Here is a 27,098-nt window from a genome sequence, read left to right on the forward strand (position 1 = left end):
CCAGAAATATTTTTATACTGTGTGATAGAATTTTGAAGAGGTGTTTACAAATAACTTGACAGCACACTAGAAGATTGACATCATGACTTACGGTTGTGGAGAATCTTGAGGTCCCACAATATCATCCCACCGAGTCAAGCCACTGCGAGTTGCCACAAATGCCAGCGTCACTCCAAATCGTTGTTGAAACTGTTTCCTGTCATGAAAGTACAATAGCTCATTTAGTTCTAATATCAAGAAAGTAGCTCTATCTATTTACAATGTTATAAACATGTGATCATAATTTCCTTTTGAAAATTGCAGACTTTTAACATTACTGTACCAAAATATGTTAGAGAAAAAAATCATGAAAACAATGTTTATACTCACAGAAGAAAAATGTGCCTGAAACACACATTACAGGGAAAATAAAAGAAAATTATAACACAGGTTAATACTTAATTCCTTTTCAAAGCAGCAAAATAGTTACAAAATCTCACAGTTATTCAAACATTTCAAAAGTTAAAGCAAATAATAATTTGAATTTTAATTTGCTGTTAACACATACATAAAGTGGGATAGAAGTTATTACAGACACCACCCTGGAAATAAAGTATAATTCCCAATATGTATTACACATTTAATAATTAATTTTGATGGAAGCATGAAGCATAAAACTGATTGTAATTCAAATTTTACTTAGCAAAACCAAATAACTAATAATATTAAATTAATTATGGCAGCAAAAACAGCAGCAGTATTAATACCAATGAGACAACTGGTTGGTGTCTGAAAATAACAAAGATATGCAATGTCAACAAGAAACATGGCTGGCTTTTTATGTACTAAGGAATATAGCATTTCAAGAGCTTTTAAAAGTAGACTGAATTTTGTAAAAAATTAATAATTACAGACTAATGTTCATGATAAATGCAAAATCTTGAGTACTGGCTCAGCTGCAGAGGTTACAGTGTGCATATGTATGATGTTGCTCAACCTGGTTCAAATACCACTGGTGAAACAAAATGTTCATTAGCTGTATTTGAACAGCAAAGATATAAGTTTCCTTACCACCAGACCCTGTGTACTTGTCCAGAGTGGAAAAAAAATCTCTCTCTATAATATCACATAGAACGAGGGATGACACACTGTTGATGCCAATAAATGACACATGTGAACCAACACATTTCTGCCAACAAGTTTTCCACACTTGGGAGCACCTTGGATCTCCTTTTCATGAAACTCCTTCAAGCAGAATGTCTAAGTGCTTTGACCACAGGAAAGCCTCAGGACACTGTCCTTTGAAAGCTGTTTCCACTCAGAACAGGGGAAGTCGACCGGGGCCACACTGGAACTGTAGGTGAGCTAGGAAACTGTTGTGATGTAGCTCTGGGCCAGGCTGTTGCTGACAACAAAGCAGGTGTGGCTCTGTGCACTGTTGTGATGCAGCTTCCAGTTGGCAGTGGCACCCAGCCTCACTTGGCTGACTATCCCCTTCCGTCTTTTTAGCACCACCGATGTGGTCTGTACCTCAGCTGCAAATTGTGTCAAAAAAGATAATGAATACAATTTTGGCATCTGACGCATTCATTCGAACCATTTTGTCATTTGGCACTTCAGCATTTGTCTTGGGGTCATACTCAAAAATGCACATTTCATTGGTAGTTATCACATTATACAAAAAAATGTGGTATATTTGAATGTGTTGTAAAAGATCTTGGCAAATATGCACATTGTTTTACCTTTGGCCATGAGTCAAAACTTTTGGGATGAGTTCAGCAGATTTTTCTCATCTACAAAATCTGGGTAATTACGGTGTGCAGAATCTTTTTACCAATTCCTACACCATTTGTGATCATTTGAACACTTCACAAATTTAGACTACACTTTATGGAGTGCTGCGATCTGGTGCTAACTTTGACTAAAACCACAGGTGAGCTTGCAATAACGTTTGTTTATTATTATCGGTTTTGGCTTTTGTTAAAGCCATCCTCAGATACTTTTTGGGCCCCTATGGCTGGTGCTGGTGGCTCCTCAGTTCTCTAAGTGATACCATGATTGTACACTGCATGTACAGTGTATGATTGTTGTGTCACGTGGAGAACCATGGATCCACCAGCACCAGCCACAGGAGCCCTAAAAATATGAGGATGACTTTAACATAAGACGAAACCAATAATAGTAAAAATATTTCATTGTGATCTAGACTGTTGTTTTAATCAAAATTTGAACACTTAACTGTCAGTCCGAGTTTGACACATGTACAGAGTCCTCAAGGCAGGAGACCTACAGGGGGACTATCTTCCACACTCTCTTGATCATCTTCGAAGCACTTGTTCCATCTCAAAACAACAGATTTAGATAGGCTTCCACTGCTGAATACTTGCTGGATCATCACCAATGTTTCCATAGCTGATATTCTGAGTCTCACTCAGAATTTAATGGTGTAGTGCTTCTCAATATAACATTTCATTTTTAAAGTTATAAATTTATATCAAGACTGTAGATGTGTACACCAAAAGTACAATATGTAACACACAGAAAGTTGTAGGGTAATGGCACTAAGTGTGTTTTAAATGTGATCTTCTTCTCCACTGAATCCTTCTGGCATAATTATAATGGTATGAACAACTTTATTAGATGAAAATGTGACTCATTGCTTTTTATACAAAGCCTTTATACATAAAGAATAAGATCTCCTCAAAAATATGAATTGATAATTTATTTTATAATACATTTTAGGAGAACCTCTCTCTTTAATAGACACCGAACTATGTTAGTATTGAGAAAACATTAAAGATGAACACTAAAGGGAACTGCACAAAACTGGCTGACTTCTTCCAAGCTTACCCAATTATGAACCGTTAAAAGAAAAATTGCCTTCCAACATGAGCCTTTCCCAGTTATGAATACAAAACCTCTGACAATAATGCAAACAAAAGGTATCATAAAATAAATTTAAAACAATAAAGCTGCTGGAAAAGATGGCATTACTGCTGAGGAACTGAAGTGATTCCACAGAGTTGGAAATGTGCACTGATACACTGCAGGAAAAAGGTATACTCTTTTATTGTCCGTACATCCAATTCTTTCTAAAGCAATCTTAAACCACTTGAAAAAAAAAAAAAAAAAAAAAAAAAAAAAAAAAAAAAAAAAAAAAAAAAATGAGATCTCAGTAGCGATTACTAAGCAGGATCCAGGAGAGGTTGCTCATGTGCAGAACAGATATGTGACCTGCAGGTAATATAATGGTTTTATTGATAAACCATCCCAACTATCCCTCCCCTTGGCGGACTTCAAAAAGGCCTACGATTCTCTCAACAGAAAAAATGTTTTCATCACACTTGAAAAGCTCATAATGCACAGGATTCTCAGTGAACTAATCTGTCATGCTCTTACGATACAACATTATAAGTAAAATCATTTCATGAAATCTTTCAGCCTTATGAGATGTGCACAGATGTTCATGAAGAAGACAGCCTTTCTCCACTGCTTTTTACCTTAGTTCCAGACAAAGCCATAAGAGAAAGGAAAAAATACATCAAAGGTACATGAGTTCCAGATAAAAAAAATCAATATTAAATACTTAAACTTCACTGACAATTTACCAGTTATCACTAAGACTAAAGAAGAAACTAAATATGTGATAGAAAAACTACACAAGATGGTGCCAAAAACAGGCCACCAGATATCTTACTTGAAAGCTCATTACATGGCAAATCAGCATCAGAACAGAAGAAAAGTTTCACTGAAAATGGGATATTGAACAATTTTGTTGTTATTGTTGTTGTCTTCACCTGAACTCTCCCTCTCTCTCTCTCTCTCTCTCTCTCTCTCTCTCACACACACACACACACACACACACACACACACATTTCCTTCCAATACTAAATCAGTGTATCCTTGGTGGCTCAGAATGTGTCCCATCAACTAATCCCCTTCTTTTAGCAAAACTGTGCCACAGATTTCTTTTCTCTCCATTTCTGTTCAGAACCTCCTCATTAGTTACATGATCTATAATCTTCAGTATTTTTCTGTAGCACCACATTTCAAAAGCCTGTATTCTGTTTTTGTCTGAACTGTGTTACACTTCCATACAGGGTTTCACTCCAGACAAATACATCCAGAAAACACTTACTACCACTTAAATCTAGATTCCATGTTGCTAAATTTCTCTTCTTCAGAAACACATTTTTTATCCTCTCTACTTCAGCCATCATCAGTTATTTTGCTACCCAACCGAAATAACAAAACTCATCTATGACTCTTAGTGCCTCATTTCCTAATCAATTCCTTCAACATCACCTGAGTTCATTCAACTACATTTCAGTATCCTTGTTTTGCTTTTGTCAATATTCATCTTATATCTCCCTTTCAAGCCACTTTCCATTCCATTCAACTGCTCTTCCCAGTCCTTTGCTGTCTTTGACAGAATTACAATGTTATTGGCAAACCTCCTCAACATTTTTATTTCTCCTCACTGAACTTTTATCCCTAATCCAAATTTTTCTTTGGTTTCATTTAATGCTTTCTCAATATCCAAACAATAATGGCTACAACCCAGTCTCACTCCTCCTCAACCACTGATTCTCTTTCATGCCCCTCAACTCTTATAATGGCCAACTAGTTTCTGTACAAATTGTAAATAGCCTTTTGCTCTTTGTATTTTACTCCTGCTACTTACATAATTTCAAAGAGAGTATTTCATCAACATTGTCAAAAGCCTTCTCTAAGTCTACAAATGCTTACAAGTAGGTTTGTCTTTCCTTAATACATGTCTTAAGATGAGACATAAGGCACTATTGATTCATTTCTCTGGAAAACACACTGATCTTCCCTGAGGTCAGCATCTATCAGTTTTTCCATTCTTCTGTAACTAATTTGTGTTAGTACTTTGCACCCATGACTTATTAAACTGACAGTTTGGTAATATTCACGACTGTAAGCACCTGCTTTCTTTGAAATTGGAGTTATTTCATGCTTATGGATGTGTGAGGGTATTTCACCTGTCTCATACATTTTCCACACCAGATGGAAGAGTTTTGTCATGACTGTCTCTCCCAAGGCTATCAGTAGCTCTGATGGAATGTAGCGGACTCCCGGGGCCTTCTTTCGAAATAGATCATTCAGTGCTCTGTCAAATTCTTCTGGCAGTAACATGTCTCCCATCTCATCTTCATCTATGTCCTCTTCCATTTATACAATGCCTTAAAGTTCATCTCCCTTGTATGGCCCTCTCCATACTTTAGATACATAGGGCTGTTTCTCTTTTCTCCAAATAAGACCTCTAAGTTTCCTGCAGGTGGCATCTATCGTGCCCCCTCGTGAGATACGCCTCTCAATCCTTATGTTTGTCCTCTAGCCTTTGGTGATAAGCAGTTTTGCACTTCCTGTCAATCTCATTTTTCAGACATTTGTATTCCCTTAAACTGCTTCATTTTTATGTTTTCTCCTTTCATCAGTTAAATTCAGTATCTCTTGCAGCATCCAAGGCTTTCTACTAAGCCTCATCTTTTTACCATTTGATACTCTGTTGCCTTCACTTTTCCATCTCTAAAAGCTACCCATTCATATTCTACAATATTTTTTCCTTGTATTGTTTCGTGCCCCCTCTGAAAGTCTCACCAACATTTTGTTCTTTCAAATTTTATAAGGATATCTTTCAAATATCTTGCAGATATCCTATTTCCAATAGGGATATGCAGTAGTGCAAATACAGAAAATGACATTTAACTTCCAAAGGCTCTCAGAAGCATGTGAACCCACTATAACAAAAAATTAAAATCATACACCACAAAATTGCAACATAATGAGCAGTAGGTATTGGGAGGTACTATAAAGATGCAGAAATTGAAAAACAGAAGCAGAAAATTACTGGGAAAATATATGGGCTTAGGCAAGAAACTGAAATCTGTATGAAAAGGAGAACACTTGATCTCTAACACAAGATACTTGAAATTTTATGATCATATTTACAGAATGGCCAATAACAAAGAACCACCAAAAGATTACTCGATATTATTAACTCAGAGAAGATAAAGAATTGGCTGACTGGAAGAAACCAAGGAAGATTTACATGATATGAACACCACAGAAGACATTGTAATAAGATGTCACCCTTTGGAATGATTAAAAAGTTGTACATACTGGTGGAGACGCTTAAAAAGAAGACTGGTAAGAAATAGTCAGAAGGATGGAAGTAAAAACATAGCAAATTCCTGGAGAAATTTTGGGAGGATAACAAGGCAAATTCATCAAGTCATATGTCACCTTTGCACAGTCTATTTAAGGGGTTAAAATGAAGAAGGAAGAGGAAAAGTTGCCTCAGGGAATGACCAATGAATTAAAATAAAGTAATTGTCAAATTACAGATGGGTAGCTGTCTATATTTAACAGAACCTTTTACTGTGAGCCAGATACTGAAGAAAAAGTAGCAGTAGAAAGTAGCACTTGATAATGCAAATAACATTTCTGCTATGACACTGTATTAAATTTTATTTGCTTAATATCGTGCAGCTTCACTTAAGAGAAACAAAAATGGACATATTAAAATCTGTTATGTGCTGAGAACAGGAGTAAAGAAAAACATGTCCTAGTACAAACATTTTGGGCAAACATAAATCCAAATGAGTCTCGCTGTGGTCGAGGACGTGTGTGTGTGTGTGTGTGTGTGTGTGTGTGTGTGTGTGTGTGTACTTCTACCAAAGAAATAGCAACAGTTTGAAAGCTGGTATAACTACCAGAGAAATAGCAACAGTTTGAAAGCTGGTATAAATAGTTTGCTGTTGCATGTTTCTATGTGACACAAATCAGGCAGTTAGAGGTGAGGGGTTGCCTTTCCTTTATTTGAAATATTATTAAAGTCCAAATTTCTGTATTCCCATTGATACTTATACCTCTGTTAAATAAAAGTTGCTATGATGATAAAGACAAGCTCACAGGAAGGATTAACATGCTAAATTTCTGTAAATATAGACCACATATGGAATTAATTTGTTAAACGAAAAGATTAGTGGAGCAGAATAATGGAATGATGTCGCTGAAGCCATCTGTGCAATTGGTCAAAGTGGAGCCAGAGAGAATAGAATGAGACATGAAGTAGTAGGATGTGATGTCAGCTACTGGAGGGGCTGCTGGCAGCCACAGCCACAGCCATGCGAGACTGCACTCTGACACTCCAGCTGAAATTATGAGTGTTCACTGTTTGTGTCATTTGGTGTGATTACGATCACACAGGTGTTAATCTCGAGGGTAGTGACAAGTGCTGTTTGCCTGACAGCACCTTCAAATCCACCCTATTTTATCAAAGACTAATTTCAGAGTGGAGTGTTTTATCTGCTCATAGCTGTATAGCAATGGCTCATAGTTCTACTAAAGTATTTCACACATTATACTGAATACAGCGATTTTGCATTACAAAAAGGTACCTGGGGGACATTAATTTACATCTTTAATTCTTAATTCAAATGTAAAATTTGACATTTCCACTTCCTTCCAAAATTGCTTTCAAAATAATCAAAGTATTAGTATCTATGAAAACTGTCTATCACATTTCATTACAGTGTTTTTGTGGTTTAGTTTGAGTAATGCATGGCGTTTGTTATTCAATGATGCTGTTGTACTTTTGTGGTTTTCAAATGAATGTTTCGTTTCAAAAACTGGCATTTGATGTTTTGTCAACATGCTAGCAGAGTGTGGTTGATAAAGTTCTCATGATTTGTGGCCATTTTATCCAATTTCAATGATAACTTTCTGTTACACAGATCTAAAAAGTGAGACAATGGCTGACAAAAGACAGAAAATTGAAAAACCCACTGGTGAAGAAAACTGAGTGCTTGGAGAGCCATAATGATAACTATTTTAGTGTGTGATGAAATCTTTGACATTGAGAAAGGTGTGCTGATTAAGCCAGAAGAAAGTGGACAATATTACTAAACTGATCCTGCTAAATGAACCAAGGCCAATAGAAAGGCATGGAAATAGGTGATTCTATCACTTGACACCAAACCTTTACTTCATGTTGAGGAGAGCAATACTGTTAAAGTGGTTTGGGATAAGCTATATAAAATTTATGATTTTCAGTCGGCTGAAAACATTGATCTGCTTCAACACAAATTTCATAACATTGTGGTGGTATACAAGACCATTTAGCAGAGTTTGATACAGTATGAGATCAACTTTCATTGTTAGAGAAGCCAACTGACAATAGTGACTTTCTGTGCATGATTATGCAATCTTTTCCCAAGGAGATCGATTCATTTATAATACATGGTACAATTTGCCTGCTGAAGAAAAGACATGGAATAAGTTACAAAAGCAGTGTTTAAATTAGGAACTGAGAATAACATATCATGATGATGAAAATATTGCTACAGCAACTGTGTCAAACAGCAACAAAGGCACTAAAAAACTTAATCTGAAGCAGATACATTAAGGTTTGTTTTAAATGTAAGAAAAAGGCCCATCAATCAAATTAATGTATTAGCACAGACAAAACAGAAGATTGTGCTATATTATCAGATAGTGTAACATCAGTTGAAAATTAGGGACTTGTAGTCATACAGATACTTTAGAAACAAAGAAAGTTTTAATGGTGGGATGCAACAATTTTTCTGTAGACTTAAATTCGCTGGTTGTGATGAGGGGTACATTGACAGTGGTGTGACACATCACATAACAATTCATCAGGATCGGTACACTACATATGAACTATTTGAAACTCCAAAGAAGATGGACATTGTCAAGAATTACATGCAAATTGAAGCATTTTACATCAGTCAAATTGACGTACATGTAGTCAATGGACTGAAATTGACAGAACAATATTTTGAAGATTTTTGGTTTTGCCCTGATGGATCCTGTAACTTATTTTCTGTTAAGAAAGCTGCACAAAAAGGAATAAATCAAATAATAAAAAATTATGGAGTATCATAGGTATTTTTCAAAAACAATATTCCACCTGTTGCTGTATCCAGTAATTAAAATGAAATTTATTGTTTAGCTGTGAAGGTTGTTTATCAAGAAAAGTCTTGTGCTGTTACTGAAACTGATGACACTTCACAGAGATGACATGAGAAAATGGGTCACCAAAAATAAACACAACGTGCACCAGTTTTTGAAGGATCATAATACAGAGCCAAAGAATGATAGTAGATTTTGTGAGGGATGTGTCTATGGCAAACATCATCACCTGGTATTTGTTGAAAGAGTACATAAACCTATTAAACCTGGACAGTTAGTTTATGCAGATGTTTTTTCCAGTTTTTGAGTAAAATATTTTTCGTACTGTAAAGACGAAAGTAAAGGAAAATTATCACTGTTGATTAAAATAATAAAGACTCAGGCTGATGTTACAGTGAAAGAATTACATGTACACAGTGGCAAGGGTTCTGTAATAAAGATGTACATAAGTCTGCTGACTCAACTGGAGAGGAACATCTGATTGCTGCACCATATACTCCTCAGCAGAATGGAGTTGCTGACTGGGAAAATAGAATGCTTTATGAGATGGAACATTCTTGGCTCTGTTCTGCTGACTACTACCAATAGCATTATGGGGTAGGGCTGTTCTGCGTGCAACATACACTTTGCATCAAACTGATCCCACAAAAATTAAAGGTAAAACTCCAACTGAAGTATTTTTGAAGAAATCTACATCTTCAAAAGATGGGGTTATGACAACTGGGGATACTGCACTTATTTTCCTTGGGGAGTGGAGGGGAGTTTTTGGGGGGGGGGGGGGGGGGGGGGGGGGGAAGATGTGTGTTTGTATGCGGAGATGTAAAACTCGACTGCAAACAATTACAGAAACCACTTACCCAAGAGACTAAAAGGGATGTTGATATCTCAGGTGCAGATGAAAATGTACAGGGAATGAATTTTAAAATGTTGATATTGAAGAGGATAGCCAATGGGGCCAAGGCCATAGCTACGACGCTAAGATTTTATCAAAGGGAGGAGGGGGGGGGGGGTCCATTGTTAAGAAGGGCCTTAAAAAGGCTCATGTTTTTCATCTACTCTGAAAACATTTTTACTTTTTTTTTTTTATTTTATGTGCATAATTTGCTTTCAGGTGGCCTTCATACAAAAAGCATTTGGTCTATAAAATTAAGAAAGAAAAGCTTTTCTTAAAAAAGTGTAACAGTGTGTGTGTGTGTGTGTGTGTGTGTGTGTGTGTGTGTGTGTGTGTGTGTGTGTGTAATATTCCCAAATGCACAATTAAATATATGATAACTTCGCTTTATTGCCAAATGAATCAAAATTCTACATGAGGTTGAATATTACAGAACAGAAGAATCTTAACATTGGGTTGAACAACTTATAAAGTTAAATGGACTCAAATCTCCTTTGACAAAAGCTATCTCTTTCCTACTACAATCTTGCATTTAAATTTATGACTTATCTGACACCAACTCAGAATTCTTTCAGTGCATCAAACCATACAAAGTTCTTTTATTCACTCTCAAACTTTATTAAGGTATCTTTCACTTCATTAAAATGTTCAGCTCCCTTAAGTACTTCTTGCTGATGTCAACATTCCTCAATTGGCATCACAAGGATGAGTGGATCCTCGTCCAGTCCTCCCACCAAGAGAAATTCCTACGCAGTACCAGGAATTGAACATGGGCTCTTTACATTGAGAGAATGTCACATTGACCACTTGACTACAGTGGTGGACTATTTACTTATAAAACAAAATAGAACACAAAAATACTATTAAGCTACAGTTTTGAAATCTTAACATTGATTCATGTATTGATTATAAAGATACTTTTAAATTATAGCAACACCATAAATTAGTTAATATCTACGATAATATGGTTATATAGTATGTTGTTATTTGTATGACATTTATTTACAATCCGTTAGGGTTGTGAGGGTTGGATTCACTGTTCCAAGGGTAAATGAGACATTTCAAAGTAGAGTATTGTTCTTATAATAAAACCTGAAGATACATCACTGTTCCACACATGAGTCATCTTTATGCACAGATACATAGTATAAAATGATGATAGCTAGCTGCCTGAATTGTAAAATCCCTGAACTATGCCTACTGTCAAAATCCTATGCAAACCAACATTAAAATTTAATACTGTCTGCCCGAGAAAGAAATAACTATTCCCCAAATCAAAATAAGTATTGTTACAAAAGCAATGAAAAATGTATTTTTTATCTCATGGTGTCTATAACTTAAAAATATTACAGTTTGAAGATAATCAATTTGAAGATAATCTGGATAAAAAAGAGGGGCAGGAGATGCAGGGTGCACTAGGCTCAGATGAATTCAAGCAAACCCCCTGGAAAATTTGTTAGAAACAAACAACCTACATCCTTTTTACTCTCCACAAATGCTTCCCCATCATTATATACTGGATCTGGTTTTCACAAATGACTACCCCCTGGGTGGCCAAATTGGGTGACATTTTGTCATTTGGGCTCCTAATGAGATAATTTTGAGCAAATTGTTTAAAGAAATGCAACCATCATAATTTGGGCAATATTTTTGTTGATCAACATGGTTTTTGGGTGACACAGGAAAATTCAAGTGTACTTTTATGCACTTATTTTAATGTAATGATGTTTACAGCTCCAACGTCTTCTGAAATACTGAAATACTGGAACCACAAATTTCAATCTGTTTCCAAATGACTCCAGTTCTAATATTAAACTGCTATAGATAGGTAATTACGCTATTTAGTAGTACATACATATCTTTAACTTACCATAATGCTAGTGAAAGAAGCAAAATTGGTTCTCCTCTTCTTTGTAGTTACAAACTTATCACCAATTAAAAATTAAATAAAATTCAACTGCAAATAAGAACTGAATTAATTATCAAAACAACAACTATGCTCAAATAAGGCCAACAATTTACAGTAGTTGATTTTCACTTAAATGTGAATAGGTGATAGCTGAATGTGATATGTATATATCAACAGCTTAAATTGATCTATGGCCTTGCTGACTCAACAGCATATCACATGACTGGAATCAAAATATTTTTCACTTTCAATATATGGCAACTAGGTTGAGTGCAATTTCATTTACATGACTTGGGGGGCACCTGCCTTGGCTGCATCCTTGCTGTAGCAACAAGTGATGAAAGATTTAGTAACCATTTGTACGACAATGAAGAACAAGTTGAGACAAACTAGGAAGCAAGAAATGAAGGCAAAAGAAGTCACAATTTAAGCAAAATTTGAAGAAATCATCATGTTACTGTGGAAGCTCAGCCCATCAATGGTGTGCAGTCTGAAAATTCTCAAGACTGGAAGGAAGTAATGGAGAAAGAAAGAAATGAAAAAAAGATAAAATAAAACATGACAAATAGTTTAAAAAAACCAAAACAAACAAGGTAATTGAAAATTGGTGGGTCGTTGCTACAAAATAAATTCAAATAATGAAGTGGTTCAGTATAAGGTTTAATTGGTGACAAAAGGATATACTCAACGTTTTGGAGTAGTTTATGCTGACACATTTAGTTCTGTTGCAAGATCTGAGATGATGAGAGCCCTTTTGAATATTGAATCCCTCATGATTGGTGTATGAGGCAATTTGATGTAAGGACAGCATTTCTCGATGATGTCTTGAAGAAGGAAGTATACAAGTATCAACCAGAAGGCTTTGAAAATGGTACAGGACACTATGTAAATGACTGGAATCTGTGTGGTCTAAATCGAGCCTCAAAATGCTGGTTGCTATTGTTGTGGTCTTCAGTCCTGAGACTGGTTTGATGCAGCTCTCCATGCTACTCACTCCTGTGCAAGCTGCTTCATCTTCCAGTACTTACTGCAACCTACATCCTTCTGAATCTGCTTAGTGTCTTCATCTCTTGGTCTCCCTCTACGATTTTTACCCTCCACGCTGCCCTCCAATGCTAAATTTGTGATCCTTTGATGCCTCAGAACATGTCCTACCAACCGGTCCCTTCTTCTTGTCAAGTTGTGCCACAAACTCCTCTTCTCCCCAATTCTATTCAATACCTCCTCATTAGTTATGTTATCTACCCATCTAATCTTCAGCATTCTTCTGTAGCACCAAATTTCGAAAGCTTCTATTTTCTTTTTGTCCAAACTATTTAGCGTCCATGTTTCACTTCCATACATGGCTACACTCCATACAAATACTTTCAGAAATGACTTCCTGACACTTAAATCTCTACTCGATATTAACAAATTTCTCTTCTTCAGAAACGCTTTCCTTGCCATTGTCAGTCTCCATTTTATATGTCCATTCTGTCCAACTGCTCTTCCAAGCCCTTTGCTGTCTCTGACAGAATTACAATGTCATTGGCGAACCTCAAAGTTTTTATTTCTTCTCCATGGATATTAATACCTACTCCGGATTTTTCTTTTGTTTCCTTTACTACTTGCCCAATATACAGATTGTATAACATCGGGGAGAGGCTACAACCCTGTCTCACTCCCTTCCCAACCACTGCTTCCCTTTCATGCCCCTCGACTCTAATAACTGCCATCTGGTTTCTGTACAAATTTGTAAATAGCCTTTCGCTCCCTGTATTTTATCCCTGCTACCTTCAGAATTTGAAAGAGAGTATTCCAGTCAACATTATCAAAAGCTTTCTCTTAAGTCTACAAATGCTAGAAACGTAGGTTTGCCTTTCCTTAATCTTTCTTCTAAGATAAGTCGTAAGGTCAGTATTGCCTCACTTGTTCCAACATTTCTACGGAAACCAAACTGATCCTCCCCGAGGTCCGCATCTACCAGTTTTTCCATTCGTCTGTAAAGAATTCGCGTTAGTATTTTGCAGCTGTGACTTACTAAACTGATAGTTCGGTAATTTTCACATCTGTCAGCACCTGCTTTCTTTGGGATTGGAATTATTATATTCTTCTTGAAGTCTGAGGGTATTTCACCTGTCTCATACATCTTGCTCACCAGGTGGTAGAGTTTTGTCATGACTGGCTCTCCCAAGGCCGTCAGTAGTTCTAATGGAATGTTGTCTACTCCGGGGGCCTTGTTTCGACTCAGGTCTTTCAGTGCTCTGTCAAACTCTTCACGCAGTATCTTACCTCCCATTTCGTTTTCATCTACGTCCTCTTCCATTTCCATAATATTGTCCTCAAGTACATCGCCCTTGTATAAACCTTCTATATACTCCTTCTACCTTTCTGCCTTCCCTTCTTTGCTTAGAACTGGGGTGCCGTCTGAGCGCTTGGTATTCATACACGTGGTTCCCTTTTCTCCAAAGGTCTCTTTAATTTTCCTGTAGGCAGTATCTATCTTACCCCTAGTGAGATAAGCCTCTACATCCCTACATTTGTCCTCTAGCCATCCCTGCTTAGCCATTTTGCACTTCCTGTCGATGTCATTTTTGAGACGTTTGTATTCCTTTTTGCCTGCTTCATTTACTGCATTTTTATATTTTCTCCTTTCATCAATTAAATTCAATATTTCTTCTGTTACCCAAGGATTTCTAGCAGCCCTCGTCTTGTTACCTACTTTATCCTCTGCTGCCTTCACTAGTTCATCCCTCAGAGCTACCCATTCTTCTTTTACTGTGTTTCTTTCCCCCATTGCTGTCAATTGTTCCCTTATGCTCTCCTTGAAACTCTGTACAACCTCTGGTTTAGTCAGTTTATCCAGATCCCATCTCCTTAAATTCCCACCTTTTTGCAGTTTCTGCAGTTTTAATCTACAGTTCATAACCAATAGATTGTGGTCCGAGTCCACATCTGCCCCTGGAAATGTCCTACAATTTAAAACCTGATTCCTAAATCTCTGTCTTACCATTATATAATCTGTCTGATACCTTTTAGTATCTCCAGGATTCTTCCATGTATACAACCTTCTTTTATGATTCTTGAACCAAGTGTTAGCTATGATTAAGTTATGCTCTGTGCAAAATTCTACCAGACGGCTTCCTCTTTCATTTCTTAGCCCCAATCCATAATCACCTATTATGTTTCCTTCTCTCCCTTTTCCTACTGACAAATTCCAGTCACCCATGATTATTAAATTTTCGTCTCCCTTCACTACCTGGATAATTTCTTTTATCTCATCATACATTTCATCAATTTCTTCATCATCTGCAGAGCTAGTTGGTATATAAACTTGTACTACTGTAGTAGGCATGGGCTTTGTGTCTATCTTGGCCACAATAATGCATTCACTATGCATTCGTAGTAGCTTACCCGCACTCCTATTTTTTTATTCATTATTAAACCTACTCCTGCATTACCCCTATTTGATTTTGTATTTATAACCCTGTATTCACCTGACCAAAAGTCTTGTTCCTCCTGCCACCGAACTTCACTGATTCCCACTATATCTAACTTTAACCTATCCATTTCCCTTTTTAAATTTTCTAACCTACCTGCATGATTAAGGGATCTGACATTTCACACTCCGATCCGTAGAACGCCAGTTTTCTTTCTCCTGATAACGACGTTCTCCTGAGTAGTCCCCGCCCGGAGATCCGAATGGGGGACTATTTTACCTCCGGAATATTTTTACCCAAGAGGACGTCATAATCATTTAATCATAAAGTAAAGCTGCATGTCCTCGGGAAAAATTACGGCTGTAGTTGCCCCTTGCTTTCAGCCGTTCGCAGTACCAGCACAGCAAGGCCGTTTTGGTTAATGTTGCAAGGCCAGATAAGTCAATCATCCAGACTGTTGCCCCTGCAACTACTGAAAAGGCTGCTGCCCCTCTTCAGGAACCACATGTTTGTCTGGCCTCTCAACAGATACCCCTCCGTTGTGGTTGCACCTACGGCACGGCCATCTGTATCGCTGTATCTTGAACCAAGTGTTAGCTATGATTAAGTTATGCTCTGTGCAAAATTCTACGAGACGGCTTCCTCTTTCATTTCTTACCCCCTATCCATAATCACCTACTATGTTTCCTTCTCTCCCTTTTCCTACTCTCGAATTCCAGTCACCTGTGACTATTAAATTTTCGTCTCCCTTGAATACCTGAATAATTTCTTTTATCTCATCATACATTTCATCAATTTCTTCATCATCTGCAGAGCTAGTTGGCATATAAACTTGTACTACTGTAGTAGGCATGGGCTTCGTGTCTACCTTGGCCACCAAAATGCTGGTATGAATGTTAAATTTCTTACTGAATGTAATTTATGGAAGAGATGTTCAGATCCATGTATGTTCTATGGTGAAACCATAGTGCTGCTCTTCTATGGTGATGGTGGATTGACTATGCCCTCTATTGATGCAACAACTAAGTAAATTGAACAGTTGGGTAAACGTTTTCAGATCACTGTAGAACAGGTTGATTACTTCTTGGGTACACAAATCACTAAATTTGACATCTGTATTCAAGTAAATCAGTCAGCATATGTGAAGACAATGTTAGAAAATATGGTATGATGGATGTAAAACCATTATCTTTACCCACTGAACCAGGTTATATACCATGTGAGTCACACTCTTTTAATAATACTGAACTACACCGAGAAATGCAGGAAGTTTTATGCATTTAACACAATGTATAAGACAATATTTACTATATGCTGCTAAAGTTGCATCGTGAGCTCAGGACTCACCAGCACAGGCACATTTTGAATTGTTCAAATGAATATGGCTGTATCTTAGATCAATAGTTTCGTATGGCATTAAGATTGAGAAGAATGAAGAAGCTTACAGTGAAGCTGATCATGGTGGGCACAGAAGCGCAACACTATCAACAAGAGGGGTCCTACTGAAGTTCCATGGAAGGCCAATTGTGTGGAAACATAAATTGCAGTGGTGTGCTGTTCTTTCTTTAATGAATGCAGAATGTGGGACTGCAAGTCAAGTTTGCTACCAAAGTGATGCCACATTTATTAATGGATCAGGATTTCATGAATGATCAAAATACATAGAGTATCATTACATTTGTCATTTAGTTAAAGAGAAGTATGTTAGAGTGGATTACACACGAACCAACAGACAGGCAGCAGACATTTTGACAAAAGGTTTACCATTTACAAAGTTGCAGACAATGAAGGAACTTGTTGGTATTGTTTCTGCTTCATCACATACATAAAACATTGAAGGAGAGTCTGAAAGTGTCAGTGTTCTCAATGTTCTTATAGATATGTGTGTTAATAAGCTTTGAAAATTGTTTGTCACATGCCAGTATAGTTTCTTTAGGTTTCAGTTGCTGTAATAAGTGGTGCTCCTTTTTTGCTGATGATTTTGTATACTTTTGCAGTTTTCAAATAAATGTTTCATTTCAAACAATGGCATCTGATGTTCTGTCAACAAAAAATGATAGATGATGATGAGCGGTGAATGGGTATAGTGTCTGCTAGAGTTGATTCACCTAACAGGATGCTGAAGAACCATCACAAAGTAAGTGGCTTTGCACACAATCACAGAACTGGAACCAACAATGTGTATGAAAACTGAACTGTTTTAGCACTTTTGACAGCCTTTAGTTTGTAGAAGAATTTGACAGAGCTCTAAAAGAATTATGGGACAACAAAGCAACGGGTATTGATGACATCCCCGCAGAACTAATAAAGAATTCTGGTGACAGCATGAAAATGATGCTGCTTAAACTTATTAGGTCCATCTATAACACAGGAGAGATACCAACAGACTTCCAGAAATGTATCATTGTTCCTATACCAAAGAAGGCAGCAGCTACAAAATGTGAACAGTACTGAACTCTAAGCCTAATATCACATGCATCAAAAATTCTCATAAAAATAGTTCTGAAGAGAATTGAAGAGAAGGTCAAAGATATGCTAAGTGAAGTTTGGTTTGGTTTCAGAAGGGGACTGGGAGCAAGAGAGGCAATTCTAGCACTGAGACTTGTGATCGAAAAGCAATTACAGAAAAATAAACCAACTTATATTGGTTTTGTAGTCATGGATAAGGTACTTGATAGCATTATCGGGCAAGATATGTTCAAGAGTGCTGCGGAAAAGTGGAATAAAGTACAAAGACATCCGTGTGATACTCAGTTTCTGTAAGAATGAGGTGGCAGTGACTAGGAACTGTCGCCAGGAACAAGAAGCAAATATTAGAAAAGAGGTAAAACAAGGAGGTGCTCTCTCTCCTCTTATATTCAATGCTTACATCCAGGAAGCTATAGACCAAGTTCAAGAAACTACTGAGGTGGGTATCAAAATTAACGGGCGGAAGAGAGACATGCTACGTTATGCAAATGATATTGCTAGTCATGAAGACAAAAGAAGATCTAGAGGAAGTCCTTGGAACAACGGAAAAAATTCTATGCAATCAGTGTGGAATGAGAATAAACAAGAAAAAGACTAAAGTGATGGTATGCAGCACAAGAGCAGAATATGAACCTCTGAGTATGAAAATTGGAAGAGAGGAGCTGGAAGTGATAGAGGAATTTACTTAACTGGGACGCAAAATCACAAGGGATGGTAGAAGCCGGAAAGAAATTGTGAGTAGAATACAAAAGGCCAAAATTGCATTTAATCGGAGGAGGAGCTTACTCATCAGCAACAACATCAGTCGGAAAATAAGGAAACGTATCATGAAAGGTTTCGTTTGGGGTGTGGCCCTATACTGATGCGAAACGTGGACAACTGGAAGAGAAGAGAGAAGACAGCTAGAGGCCCTGGAGATATAGTGCTATAGAAGGATGATGAAGATCAGCTGGAGAGACAAAGTAACAAATGAAGAGGCTCTTAGAAGAGTACAGGAAACTAGATTTCTGTGGAGGCACATCCAAACAAGAAGAGACAATTCTTCATGCTTTCCCGGTGATCTGTTGGCATCTTGGATATTCGGGAATCCAGCCGGATGTTCGCGTCGTTCTCGCACGATATTTCAACAGCGTGCCTTGCTGTCTTCTTCAGGTGCTACCTGAGACTGGTCCTTGGGTCGATCGAGTCCAGTATTTATGCCTGGGAGGAGCTGGGCGTTCCCTAATCGGTCCGCGCCGAGTCGAGTGTTCCATCTGTGGTCCGCGCCCGCCAGACTCGGCTTCAACGGACCCCTCCAGTCGCGGATGTTCTGACTGCCGTCGGCGCCGGTTTTGGCCGTCCTCAACGGTTGTGGTTGTCATTTGAAGTGTGTCAGACCCGATCTGAGATGTTAGGTACTCTATCTCATGACTGTTCCTACGGTTTCCACTTCTGTTGCGTGCTGGGCGCTCCCTAATCGGTCCGCGCCGCGTCGTGTGTTCCATCTGAGGTCCGCGCCCGCCGGACGCGGCTACATTGTCCCTCTCTGGTGGCCGGTGTTCCCTCTGCCGTCCGCGCCCGGCCTGGCCATCTTCTGAAGTCGAGTTCATGACCTGGGGTGTGTCAGATCTGGTCTCTAATGTCCAACACCTTGTCTCACGGCTGTTCCCTCGGTCTCCAATTACATTTCTTGCTGAATCCTGGAGTGTCCTGCGTTGAGTTTTCACAAGCTCAAGCGCAGGATTCCAGGCAGTGCTGATTTGGTATCCCGAGTCACGGTTGATTAGATTGTCTGTGACCTTAATCTCAATTGCTTCTTTAATGACACTGTCCCAATATCTTGAGGTCTGTGTCACAATCTTGGTGTCATTGTAATCCACTGAATGACCAAGTTCCAGACAATGCTCTGCTATGGCTGATTTAGTTGCCTGCCTGAGTCTGGTATGTCTCTGGTGTTCTTTACACCTGATGTCCACAGTTCTGGTGGTCTGGCCAATGTATGACATCCCACACTGGCATGGTATGTTGTAAATACCTGGCTTGCGTAGCCCCAGGTCATCTTTTACAGTCCCCAGCATAGCGCCAATTTTTGTGGGTGGGCAAAATATGCTCATGACGTCATATTTCTGGAGAATCCTGCTGATCTTGGTAGAGATAGGTCCGGCATATGGCAAGTATGCCATCTTCTTTGCCTCTTCTGGCAAACGCCCAGCTCCTCCCAGGCATAAATACTGGACTCGATCGACCCAAGGACCAGTCTCAGGTAGCACCTGAAGAAGACAGCGAGGCACGCTGTTGAAATATCGTGCGAGAACGACGCGAACATCCGGCTGGATTCCCGAATATCCAAGATGCTAAGAAGAGACAAACTTGTAGGGCACATCCTATGACGCAACAACACTATTTGAACAATAGCAGAAGGAGCTATTGAGGGAAGAAATTGGCAGGAGCGACCATGGATATCATACATGCAACAGATCATGAATGATGTTGCATGTAACACATACGTATAAATGAAGAGGAAGGCAGACAGAAGAGAGGAATGGTGCTCTGCTGCAAACCAACCTCACGGATGAACACTAAATGAAAAGACAGGCTTTACAGACTAGAAAATTCTGCCACATCAACTACAATTTTACTGCTGGGACATATTCATTCAATAGGAGTTTTTGAGCAGAATAGTGAATGCTTGCTGTCTCTTGATCCAATATCAACTGGGCTCAACTTATTCAAAGAAGGTGAGAATCATTTCTCAGTGTTGTTGTCTGGCATGTCCTAGTCAGTGCTCAACTTCATGTGGAGGGATGGAACAAGTGATTTTGAATGTTTTTTCTATGGCAAGTTTAAGTTGTATGTCACAGTTGACCTGATAGATAATACAGTAGAGTGAAGTGACTGCTGTTCTGAGTCTATCCCCAGTCAACTGGGAATGTAGGAAGCACTTTTGAGGTCATCTACTGCACACCTAACACCACAATCAGGCAGTATTTTTGCTATCAAGCAACATTTTACTGCCTGAATTTAATTGGGTTACCAACAGTGGCATAATACATTTGTTTACTTCGTCAGTAACATTTTACTAATAGTGGTGGGAGTGCTATATTGTATCTAACTAATCACCATGATGAAAGGAAGTTTGACTGTCAAATTATTACTGTTAAATCACATAAAACATTTTATTCCAAATAAAGATATAAAATTCACAATAGGAAATGTCACAACTTCGAAATCAGTACACTGTAGGCTAAAACAAAGGGACAGGTATACACTTGCACGCACGCACACACACACATCCAAACACACACACACACACACACACACACACACACACACACACACACACACACACACACACACACACACACACATCCATACACACATATACAGACACAGGCAGACACATTGTGTGTGTGTGTGTGCGTGCGCGCCCAAGTGTATACCTGCCCCTTTTCCCCCCTAAGGTAAGTCTTTCCGCACCCAGAATTGGAATGACTCCTTACCCTCTCCCCTAAAACCCACATCCTTTCGTCTTTCCCTCTCCTTCCCTCTTTCCTGATGAAGCAACATGGGTTGCAAAAGCTTGAATATTTGTGTGTGTGTTTTTTTTATTTTATTGTGTCTATCAACATACCAGCGCCTTCTCGTTTGGTTAGTTAAAGCATCTTTGTTGAGAAAAATTCCACGTGGGAAAAAAATTTATATAAAAAACAAAGATGCTGTGACTTACCAAACTGGAAAGTGCTGGTAGATAGACACAATAAAAAATAGACAAACACACACACACAAATTTCAAGTTTTCGCAACCCAAGGTTGCTTCATCAGGAAAGAGGGAAGGAGAGGGAAAGACGAAAGGATGTGGGTTTTAAGGGAGAGGGTAAGGAATCGTTCCAGTCCCGGGAGCAGAAAAACTTACCTTAGGGTAAGTACCTACTCCAAATACCATGCCACTTTCCTTGACGTTGACCTCCATCTGTCCAATGGCCAGCTTCACACATTCGTCCACATCAAACCCACCAACAAGCAACAGTACCTCCATTATGACAGCTGCCACCCATTCCATATCAAACGGTCCCTTCCCTACAGTTTAGGTCTTCATGGTAAACGAATCTGCTCCAGTCCTGAATCCCTGAACCATTACACCAATGACCTGAAAACAGCTTTTGCATCCCGCAACTACCATCCCGACCTGGTACAGAAGCAAATAACCAGAGCCACTTCCTCATCCACTCAAACCCAGAACCTCCCACAGAAGAATCCCAAAAGTGCCCCACTTGTGACAGGATACTTTCCAGGACTGGATCAGAATCTGAATGTGGCTCTCCAGCAGGGATACGACTTCCTCAAATCCTGCCCTGAAATGAGATCCATCCTTCATGAAATCCTCCCCACTCCACCAAGAGCATCATTCCGCCGTCCATCTAACCTTCATAACCTCTTGGTTCATCCCTATGAAATCCCCAAACCACCTTCCCTACCCTCTGGCTCCTACTCTTGTAACCATCCCTGGTGTAAAACCTGTCCCACGCACTCTCCCACCACCACCTACTCCAGTCCGGTAACCCGGAAGGCATACACGATCAAAGGCAGAGCCACGTATGAAAGCACCCATGTGATTTACCAACTGACATGCCTACACTGTGAAGCGTTGTGTGTGGGAATGACCAGCAACAAACTGTCCATTCACATGAATGGACACAGGCGGGCAGTGTTTGTTGGTAATGAAGATCACCCTGTGGCTAAACATGCCTTGGTGCACGGCCAGCACATCTTGGCACAGTGTTACACCGTCCAGGTTATCTGAATACTTCCCACCGACACCAACCTGTCAGAACTCTGGAGATGGGTACTTGCCCTTCAATATATTCTCTCTTCCCATTACCCAACCTGTCTCTAATGATTTCGTTGTCGACGGGACGTTAAACACTAACCACCACCACCACCATTACCCACCAGGCCTCAACCTCCGCTAATTTCAAGTTGCCGCCCCTTGTACATCACCTGTCATTCAATGACATCTTTGCCTGTGTACTTCTGCTTCAACTGACATCTCTGCTCAATCTCTTTGCATTTACATATGTCTGCCTGTGTCTGTATGTGTGCGGATGGATATATGTGTGTGTGTGTGTGTGTGTGTGTGTGTGTGTGTGTGTGTGTGTGTGTGTGAGCGCGCGCGAGTGTATACCTGTCCTTTTCCCCCCTAAGGTAAGTCTTTCCACTAACGGGATTGGAATGGCTCCTGGCCCTCTCCCTTAAAACCAACAACCTTTCGTCTTTCCCTCTCCTTCCCTCTTTCCTGATGAAGCAACCTTGGGTTGCAAAAACTTGAAATTTGTGTGTGTGTTTGTGTGTTTTTTTATTGGGTCTATCTACCAGTGCTTTCCCGTGTGGTATGACTACACACAGTTTAGAACTTGTGAGAGTTTTCTCACCAGTACACACTTAAAATATGATGATAAACAGGTAGAAGAAGGTGACAGTGTTAAATTCTTAGGATTATAGCTAGGTAATAAATTCTAGGAGGAGCATAATACAGAACTGCTGAAGTGCCTAAACATATCTCTATTTGCACTGCGAATGTCCTCAGGCATAGGTGATATGAGAATAAAAGAGCTAGAACACTAAACTTACTGCAATCTATAATATCATATGAGACTATTTTCGGGGGTAACTCATCAAACGAAGCTTAAATTTACAAGAGTTCAAAAATGTGTAATAAGAATTATTTGTGGTGTGAACTCAAGACCGTACTGCAGATGGCTACTTACGGAACTAGGGTACTACTACTGCTTCCCAGTATATTTATCCTTAAAGAAATTTGTCATTAAAATAGCTCTCTTTTTCCAAACCACCAGCTCAGTTCATGGAATCAATGTTCAAAACAAGAATAACCTTCACAAATATTTAAAGTAATTTACTTTGGCCCAGAAAGGTTTCCGTTAATCAAGAATACACATTTTCAGTAATCTGCCAGCAACCACACAAAGTTTAATCACTAATAAAGTTCAGTTTAAGAGGAGTCTAAAGTACTTATTGGTGGCCAATTCATTCTACTCCGCTGATGAATTTTTGAGTAGAACCAGCTGATTTGTATTATGTTACTAATAATACCAAATAATGCAAAAATTAGTAGTAGTAGCAGTACTAGATTTCTGAAATGTGTTTGACATGATATCCCACTGCTGCAGACTGTTAACGAAGGTACAACAATATGGAATAAGTTTCCAGATATGTGAGTGGCTCAAAGATTTTTAAATAATAGAATCCATTATGTTGTCCTCAACAGTGAGCGTTTATCAGAGACATGGGCATCTTCAGGAATGCCCCAGGGAAGTGTGATTTTCTATACACATAAGTGATCTGGTGGGCAGTGTGGGCAGCAATGTGTAGTTGTTGATTATGCTGCATGGAAAGGTGTTAAGGGTGAGTGATTGTAGGATGATACAACATTACTTGGACAAAATATCTAGTTAGTGTGGTGAATGGTAGCAGATTCTAAAGTAAGTTAATGTGGACTAGTAGGCAAAACAAACCCTTAATGTTCGGATGCAACATTAGTAGTGTCCTGCTTCACACAGTCATGTCATTTGAATATCTGATTGTAACACTGCAAAGAGAAATGAAATGTAACGAGCTTGTGAGGATTGTGAATTGTTGTTCATCTCTAAAAGAGACTGCATATAGGATGCTAGTGCAACTCATTCTTGACTACTGCTTTAATGTTTGGGATCCGCACCAGGTCACATTAAAGGAAGACAGTGAAGCTATTCAGGGGCAGGCTGTTAGATATGCTTCCAGCAGATTCAAACAACAGGCAAGCATTACAAAGATGCTTTGGGAACTCAAATGGGACTCCCTGAAAGGAAGGTGACATTCTTTTCGAGGAACATAACTGAAAAAAATTAGAGAACCTGAATTTGAAGCCAACTGCAGAAAAATGCTACTGTCAGCAGTGTACATTTTGCATGAGAACCATGAAGATAAGATACGAGAAATTAGGGTTTATACGGAGGCATGTAGACAGTCAGTTTTCTCTCGCTCTACCCATGGTGCAACATGGGTGCCCTCGTAGTGGTACAAGGTGCCCTCCACTATGCACCATACATATGTAATGTAGATGAATGCGACTTCCATACAAATTCAGTACAGTAATGCAATCATTGTAAATAAGTGTTGTAAAATGGTATTTCTATTTCACAATGCGTAGCTACATGGAGCCTAAGAATTATCACACATACCTAAGTGTATTTAACATTTAAATGTTTTGTGATATGTTATTTACTAACTTTTAAATGAAAATTTGTTTAACGTTTCTTGATTTTTTTCTACATCTACGAGGAACATTTCACCTGAGATATGTAAAAGGTAGATTAGCGTTTTGTTTTTCTTTGTTAATATTTATTGTGAATTCTACATACTGGCAGATCCCCTCACTAGGAATCTGTTGCACCAAAAAGTACATCTAATCCAATTTATGCTAGTCTGCATATGAGATCCTTGTAAGCAGTCATCCTCAGTTATTTTGTATCAGAAGTAGAAAAATTCATCAGTTACCTTTAGTATCTCATTTCATAATTTAATCCCTTCTGCATCACATGATTTAATTTAACTGCATTCAATTACCCTTAGTTTCAATTTTGTTCATATACACCTTGTAATCTCTTTTAAAGAGACTATCCATTCTGTCCAAATGATCTTCCAGCTTCTCTGCACTATCTCACAAGATTACTATGTTGCTGACAAACCATACAATTTTTATTTCTTCTTCCTGAACTTAAACTCCCTATCCAAATTTCTCCTTGGTTTCCCATACTGCTTGCTCACTATATAGTTTGAATAAATTTGTGGATAGGCTACAAACCCTGCCTCACTCCCTACTTTACTACTGCTTTGACTCTTGAGATTGCTGTGTGATTTCTGTACAAGTTGTAGGTAACCTTCCACTTAAGGTATTTTGTCCTTGATGCCCTCAGAATTTTGAAAAGTGTATCCCTGACAACATTTTCAAAAGTTTTCTCTAGGTCTACAAATGCTATAAATATAGATTTATCTTTCTTCAACCTATCTTCTAAGGCAGGTGAAAGTATTGCCTTGAATGTTCCTACATTTCTCTAAAACGCAAACTGATCTCCTAAGTCATTCTGTCCTCTATTGATAAGTATATTTACTGATACAAGAAACTATTTACTGCTCTTGTGAAGCTGATGCATATCCCAGTAGCAGTGCAGATACTGGTTGGCCAAGGAGTTTGCAACAGAGGAATGAAATGATCTGTGCCCCATCACACAAGAAGTTTAGCACAGTATCCTGTGACAGGGGGTAATGGAGAAGAGCTCCTTCTTCTTTCCTATTTAAGTGCAGTCTTCTAACAGAAGATTGGTGATGTTCTATCTATATTCTCAGGTGATGTATTCCATTTGACAACACCTGGAGTGGCAAAACCCCTTCTGGAGATTCTGCAACTATGAATAGGTACATGTTTTTGTTCTATCTGTCCTTGGTCATGATTTATATTTAACTGTACTTCTAGATTTGAAAAATGTACACAAAATACATTGATTTCTTCCGTCTGATGGTATATAGGCTTTCATGATATTTGCCAGCGTGATAAAATATACCATCATTGTATACAAGATCTACCAGTGAGATATTTACCGGTATGTGTGATTATATATCCAAATTTCAAAATTCCAAATGCTTTCAGTCAGTTCACAGATGAGGTTTTAACTGTCAAAGATTCAATTGCATACAATAGTACCCATAACACATAGCATGGATGGTAAAGATCATGACTGCTTTTCCTAGAAAAGATCCCTGGGCATGTACAGGGTGCTCAAATAGTATGAGATCAACATGATATATCCTTCCTGTTGGGAGTGTTGTACGTTTGTGAAATAAGAATCATGGAGATCCCATGTTCAGCTATGGTACAGCCTCATATACCTTAGCAAGCCTTCTTTAACTGATGGTTGTTGTCTACAAGTGAGTGTTCTGCATCAACAACCCTACATCCCCATCAGCTAGTAATGTACCCTGAGGTTGAGAGGTGAGTAGTACCCCCTGTTACTTCGAGGCTCCTGTTCTCTGCTCTCATTTTTACCCAGTCCTCTGTCAGAAGTCTCAAGCTAGAACAATTTACTTCAAACGTAAACAAATGGTACAAAGTTTCAGAAAACTTTACATTGGGCTCCTTGATCACCAACTACCAATTCGGTATCAGAGTCTTGTACCTCTAATAATTAGATACTACAGAAGTTTACTAAAGTCAGTCAATCAGAACAGTAAAAATTTATGAATGGGATGACTATTCATATTGCTCGAGTTTAATAAAACTCATTATAAGACACGTACAAACCAAAGCAGTTGACAATTATAATTTATGTCTATTTGTTTTGGGGTCTAGTTATTAAAACATATTTTTTTTAAAATTATGCATATTCTTTTATTAATCAAGTCCAAGATTATATTATGAAAACCCACAGCGAATGTAAGA

General features: G+C 38.5%; 1 protein-coding gene across 4 annotated transcripts in view; it reads right to left on the reverse strand.

The window, feature by feature from the left end:
* LOC126272139 (voltage-dependent calcium channel subunit alpha-2/delta-3) overlaps positions 1–27,098 on the reverse strand; it is a 686,714-nt gene that overhangs the window by 157,991 nt on the left and 501,625 nt on the right. For all 4 annotated transcript variants that reach the window (XM_049974752.1, XM_049974751.1, XM_049974753.1 and 1 more), the window contains one exon: positions 92–196. In XM_049974752.1, coding sequence (XP_049830709.1) covers positions 92–196 — 105 coding nt within the window. The remainder of the gene's footprint in view (positions 1–91; positions 197–27,098) is intronic.

This window comes from Schistocerca gregaria, chromosome 5 (assembly GCF_023897955.1).
Source record: "Schistocerca gregaria isolate iqSchGreg1 chromosome 5, iqSchGreg1.2, whole genome shotgun sequence".
Taxonomy (NCBI): Eukaryota; Metazoa; Arthropoda; class Insecta; order Orthoptera; family Acrididae; genus Schistocerca; species Schistocerca gregaria.